The 6,646-nt window shown below is 35.0% G+C and overlaps 2 protein-coding genes across 2 annotated transcripts; one reads left to right on the top strand and one right to left on the bottom strand.

Annotated features, from left to right (window-relative positions):
* The first annotated feature begins 351 nt into the window (after positions 1-351).
* LOC106779904 lies at positions 352-1,659 on the top strand. The gene has a single exon (XM_014668117.2). It carries the CDS (start codon positions 352-354, stop codon positions 1,303-1,305), a length of 954 nt encoding a protein of 317 aa, XP_014523603.1. The 3' UTR covers positions 1,306-1,659.
* Positions 1,660-2,130: 471 nt separating this feature from the next.
* On the bottom strand, positions 2,131-6,320 carry LOC106779864 (spermidine synthase 2). Its single transcript, XM_014668076.2, has 9 exons — positions 5,857-6,320; positions 4,122-4,198; positions 3,903-4,025; positions 3,712-3,816; positions 3,229-3,301; positions 3,074-3,145; positions 2,794-2,989; positions 2,580-2,706; positions 2,131-2,473 (listed from the first exon to the last, which is right to left on the bottom strand). Exons 1-9 carry the CDS (start codon positions 6,020-6,022, stop codon positions 2,408-2,410), a joined length of 1,005 nt encoding a protein of 334 aa, XP_014523562.1. The 5' UTR covers positions 6,023-6,320; the 3' UTR covers positions 2,131-2,407.
* Positions 6,321-6,646: the final 326 nt, after the last annotated feature.

Here is a 6,646-nt window from a genome sequence, read left to right as displayed (position 1 = left end):
TCTTGACATTGACAAGGATCCAGTAAAAAAAATTAAACTTAGTATTTTGTTAACATTTAAATGAGTAGAAGAAAAAAAATCAATTAAGGATAAATATTGTTCTTGTATTCTCTCTGACAAGAGAATCAAGTTCCAATGTGAACATTCATAGGACTAAGTCAAAGTAGGAAACAACTTGTCTTAGCAGGGAAAAACACACAACCAAGTCAATCTTCTATAGTCATTAGTCAAGTCTTCTCCCTACTGTGTCTCTCCAATAGAGCACAAACAAAAGAAAAAAATGGTTTTCATAGATCTTTACGGAGTGCTAATCTTCACCTTGTAAACTACTGCTCTTGGAAGTGAAGAGTTATGGAGAGTGAAAACCACAACTCTAAGCAGAAGCAGGAGCTTGAAGTATCTGATATCCTCAGGAAATCTGTTATGGTCTATTTAAGAAATCTCAATTTCATCATCTTCACCTTTCTCACTTCTCTTCCTCTCTTTTGTATCATGGTTTACTTTGAAATTTACCTCCAAGAAATCCTGGTTGAAACCTGCAGTATTTTAAACCTGTCATATGGTCACTTGACTCGCTACGACAGCTTCCTAGATCCTATCAGCAGATTTAATGAGGATTATTTACTGAAGCTGATTTTTGTTGGTTTCGTTTACATGGTACCTCTGTATGTCTCAGAGTTTGTCTCTGCAGCTGTTACGGTAGATTTGGCTTCAAAGCTGCATTCAAGAGAGAAGAAAATGACTCTGAAGGAGATGTTTGAGACACCCTTTGACCTATCAAGATTGAGAGCCTCATTTGTCACTTCTATCTATGTTCTCTTCTTGACAACTACTCACCAGCTTGGATTACTGTGGATAGTCTTGAATTATCATGTTTTCTTGAAAGACATAAGTTTTTACGTGTTGCTCGCAGTAATTTGCAGCATAGCATTTGCAAAGGTCTTAAGGATTTACTTGGAGGGGAGTGCTATATGGAACACGAGTCTTGTGATCTCAGTGTTGGAGGGAATATATGGTGTTGATGCGTTAGCTGTTTCAGCATATTTCAGCAAAGGCAATCACAGGAGGGGGTTCTTTCTGATGCTGATTTTCTTTGCTTGGGGACATCTTGTGAGGCTTTCATGCTACCATATTGGAGGCTATGAGCAAGGGGATGCAATTTTTGTACAAGTTGGTTTGTCTTGCATGGTGGTCAATCCGCTGAAATGGGTGGTTTGCATGATCTATTTTCATGATTGCAAGGAGAGGAAATTGGAAAAGAAAACTGATGAGGAATCAGGTAAGGATGTTAAGAATGGTTCGTGAATGAAAACGGCTATGAACAAAAATAAGGGTGTCAATTTGAGTTCATAACATAACTAGAATTAAAATAGGCATAGCTAAATGGTTATGCAGCCTTTTATGACAATCAGTCAATAAATTTTATCTTCTACTGTATTATGACTGTATAATTTTAATCGGAGTATTATAAGAAGATTTTCTAATCCATATTGATTAGTCAGTTACGAAATAAGATATAAATCAGCATCTTGCTTGTTAGTGCTTCCCTGTGAAAGTATGGAGTATCGAGGAGAAGAAACTAGCATTACTCCATCAAAAGCAAGTTTTTCTACGTGTCCACCAACATTACAAGAGTCAATTTCTGAAGGGTATGTAATTTACCAGATCCCCACATTCTCATTTTTCCTCATCATTTTTTTTAACGGAAAAAACTGAGTATGCATAGATATATGATATTCTAAGAAGAAAGGTTACATCATGGTTCAAGGTAGCAAAGCATTACCCTTGTTATTTTTGTCTATGCTGCAGTGTTTCCCTGCTTCCATAGTAAATGGTGTGTTCCTTTAATTAATGAAGACAAAAAGGTTTTAAATTTTGGACATCAAATTGATAGTGATCAGCATTCAAAATTGATTTAATCATGCCAATGGATTGGTTCCCTCTCCAACTCATTATTACGAATATAGAGATAGATCATAAAACATGTAGATTTTGGTTTGATGATAATAATTGCCATCATTTTTAAACTCCATTTAGGATTGCCCAGACTTTCAATCACATTGCTAATTTAATCAATCAGAGTAGTTCACTCAGCTGATTTTTCGTATTGATAGAACCAATAACGCCAAATGTATTCAAGACACTAGAAACAATAATTTGCATTAAACAAAATTTTTCTTAACAGATAGTTATAGTTCCACATTGTGAAATGTGTTTATGAGGAAAGTTAATGATAACTGAATCCATCAACTCTATCATTATCACCTAGAACTCATTTCAAGAAATAAACCTTACTCTTCAATGCCAAATTAAACCTGACTTATTTCATGGCTCATTGATAGAATGGACCAATGTTGGACTTCCACAACAGCCAAGTGAGCTCTTTCAATGCTTTTTAAAATCTTTTTTAATTTGCTTTAGGACCAATCTTCCTCTTTGCAAATGATGGCAAACAGAAAGATGCTGTATGAATCTGGAATTAAAGGCAAAGATGGATAATTTGATGATAAGAACTAGCAGTTCAGGAAAGAGAGGAAAGAATGCAAAATCTCAAACAGAAGGTGGTTGGGGGAGTATACCTCAGAGTTGTAAAACTTCAGTGGTCTTGCTGACTTCTGACACTCATTTTCATCCAAGGGATTCACTGGATGCTTGAAATCAACAGGTGGTCCCTCAGTTGAGCAAAGCATAAAACCAATCATCCCACTGAAATGAAAAATAAATACAACATAAAATGGATAATCATATACTTTACTTTCTCCATTCATATACAAATAACCTGAAAATACAAACCTTGGATATGTAGGAACAGTAGTCCAAGCATAGTTAACAGATCCTTTGAAAATCTGGCGACAATTTGCCACGATGTCCTCAATTATATCCATATGAAGCCATATGCTTTCTGCCTGAGTACACAAAACTCCTCCTGGACGAAGAGCCTTTGCAACCGAAGCGAAGAAGGGCTTTTCAAATAGCTCCTGAGCAGGACCTTGAGGATGCCAAATGTAACATCCCTTTATCACACAGTTTTATTTTTATATCACAGAAGAGAAGAAAAAACAATATGGTATACCAATAGGGTCGGATGAATCTACTATAATGGCATCATACATTCCTTCTGGAACATTTTTCAGAAACGCAACTCCTAGACCATTGTTAGAAAATCCATCATTAGATAATTTCTTCAACAAGAATAAAATATTTAAGAAAAAAATAATAGAATCATACCATCACCAACAGTAAGTGTTACACGAGGATCCTCATACCCTACAGCAACATCAGGGAAATATTGTTTGGAAACCTGCACGTCTTAAATTAGATACCAAGCATATACAGCTACTTGAAATCTATGAGCACTAAGCTTTTTGCCAACTAAAAATGAATAGAACAATTATAACTAATTTCCTTAAGTGTAAAAACTTCTCAGAATTATGTTGGGACCCAAACAAATATTTTTTGAATTGGACACTTTAGTGAAATATGTCATACACGTGTCAGTATCGGATACTGTTGGACACAGGGACACATCATTTAAGAGACATGTCCGAGCTTCATAAGCTATAACTAACTTCCTTCAGTAAAATCTCATTCAAAGCAAGAAAAAATAGATATAGATATAACTGTGTACAAGTGACATAATAGCCTGCCAGCAACATATTTTAGCTTTGGTCAGAGAATGGAAAGAAGATTGTAAAATTTGGTATGCCTTACATCAACAACCATACTGTCAATTTCACAAATGTCTATCTTTTCAACTGAAGAATGGCGTGCTACTTCTCGGAGGACCCCTCCATCACCTCCTCCAATAACCAAAACCTAAACATGAAAAATACAAGCAGAATAAGTATAAAAGTTTGACGAGTAAACATTCAATCTTGACATATAACAAAAGCAAGTAATACCTTTTTGGGATTTGGAATAGAGCAAAGAGGAAGATGAGTGATCATTTCTTGGTAGGCACATTCGTCTCTCTCTGTTAACTGGATTACTCCATCCAAAACAAGAACCTTGCCATACGTTGATGACTACAAAAGACATCACAGAAGTGCATTGAAAAAGGTAGTAACATGAAAAAAGGGAAATTGTAAAGTAACTTCATAATTTACTGACGCCTCATGTACCTGGAAGACCATGATATTTTGGTATTCAGACTTTCCTTGAAACAAAATTTTTTCCACCTTCAAGGAGTGAGCCTCTCCTGGAAATGCACAACCATACTTAATTCTGGAGTATAATTACAAAAGGAAAAACCAACTATTCTGAGTTTATCTGAAAAAGACCTATTACTGTGTGCTTATATTTCTTTTATATTTCTAGGATTTTGACATTGCATTGGTTTTAGAAAAAATTAATGTCATAAGATGTATTCAAAGGTATTATTCATGGCACATAAAAAGTTATAGAATAACTACCTATGTTACTATCTCTCCCTATCACGTTAGTAAATCTCATACTCCTCTTAGTTGTAAAATTTAATGTACAAATTACATTTCTCTAAGAAAAATACGAAGATTCTTTTTCCTTTCCAAAGTAGGCATGGACTTTACTAGCAGAAACAGGCATGGTAACAATTGCACTCGGTTATTTAAAAGTAAGTTTTGACTCCTCAAGTACGTAGAAGAAAAGTTGGGACAGATCAAAGAACTGAGATAGTTTAATCCCAAAAATATTATAGGTGATGCATGATTAAAACGGGAAGCAGAGTCTTAAGGACAGGGATTAGTTCTTTTATGTGATTGCATACAGTATCTGCCAATTCAAATTTATAAAGTATTTGTTTATTATCATTCCTTTTTCAATATACACATCCGTTTATGCAAATAACCATGCATCAAATAAAAGGACTAGAATAAGTACTTTTTGTACGAATCTAGCACTTTTAAAGCAAGAGATGCCCTTAGAAAAGCTAGCGCAAAATTAAAGGGATGATTGGAGCAACTGTAATAAAATTAATGCAAATGCATATAATATTAATAAGCAATAAAATTGCTAAATCAACTCCATTGATTGTTTAGTAATGCTTATGAAACTTTAGTCCTTCCAAAGTGCATGCTCACTTTAGAGGTATTAATTTAATACAACAATCATTTACGCTTTTTAAAAACAAAAACCTGAAGATCTTACAGGATGAGCATTGAGTAGAGAAAGTCCCAAAGAGGCAACAACATAGATAATAGCCACTCAACTTCTAAGGGGACTTCACTCCAACACATTTAAAAGTGAAATTTATTATATTCCCATAAATTTCATATTAGCTCGATGATGATCAACTTTTAGTATTAATATCGCTAGAACATGTAGCAGAATTGGCTCAGCGCCACTGTTAGCTGATCTACCAAATGTTCAGATGTCAAAATAAAAAACAAAAACCAGAATTAAACAAAGCATGCCGGCATATAAGGTGTAAAAAAAAGGTATATAAAGAATCAATTATAACCAAAAACCACAGAAAAGTTCCATTGTTCCACGAGAGAAAGTGTAAGAATCTTGAAAAATAGAGATATTTACACACTTGCTTGTTCTGTGGTACATGACAAGGAGCTATTAAGTAACGTGGCCATCGTAAACAAGAAGTAAAACCAGAAAAACAACCCATCAGACAACTAAATTGGATAGAAATCAAGAAAATACGTCTCAACCGTAAAAGTGAAATCCAAATCTGTTCGCACAGAGACAAACCCCATTAGAGAAGGAACCCATAAAAAAAATTGATACAATACAATTTCACTTTTCTACACGCACAAACCAACAAGTAAAAAAAAAGGGTAAAATTCATTTTCCCAGTGACAAAACGCAAGGAAAAGGCACAACCTTTGGAAGAAACAAACAAAAGGGTATGGTAAAAAGAGAACTAACCAGGCCACATTGAACTGATTTCAGAGAACCAGCCAGGAATCACAGACGATAAACCATTACCCTGTGGGTCTTTGCCACCCTCCGTATCCATGGAAACAGAGACCCCATTTTCTTCATCGTCTCTCTGCCTCTTCACCGGGGACTCGACAACGCTCTCATCCGCCATGGCTTAATCCCTCTCTCTCGCTCTCTCTCGGTGACGACAAATTTTGAAGTAGCACTCTGTTTGGCTAATCTCGGCTTGTTGAGATATTATTGGGGAAACGGAATAGCATAAAGCGCAAAGGGAGTGGGCCACGTGGGAATATAGAAAGGAATCTGCTTTTGAGGGGTGTGTTTGAAAAGTGCGATGGTTTGGTATCGGTGTTTTGAGGGAAGTTTAATAGCTTGCCAAACACTGCCTTAGGATATGCATGTTACGTGTTGTTTCTTGTCAAGTACATGTGAAAATGATGGGAGGGAGTCACACAATTTGGAATTAGGGTACTTCCTTTGTGTTTGTAATGCTAGTTTCACCATATCTTTGTCTCCCATCTTAGTGCTTATCCCTTCATTTAATACGACAAAAATAAAATTAAAAAATATTCTTCTTTTTCACGATTTTGAAATCAATCCAATTTTAACTTTTATGTTCCTTTTTTTTTATTTTATTTTTCAAAAGTAATTTACAAAATCAAAAGCTGTTTTATTTTTATTATGATATATATTTCAGATTACTTTTTGATGGATTTCTTGAAACAAAAAGAATATAATGTGTATGTTTTGCCAAGTTCTTCAGAAATTGTTTAGA

The sequence above is a fragment of the Vigna radiata genome, unplaced genomic scaffold, assembly GCF_000741045.1.
Source record: "Vigna radiata var. radiata cultivar VC1973A unplaced genomic scaffold, Vradiata_ver6 scaffold_73, whole genome shotgun sequence".
NCBI classification, from domain to species: domain Eukaryota; kingdom Viridiplantae; phylum Streptophyta; class Magnoliopsida; order Fabales; family Fabaceae; genus Vigna; species Vigna radiata.
Note: the sequence above shows the minus strand (reverse complement) of the source record. Positions and strands in the feature narration are given on the sequence as shown.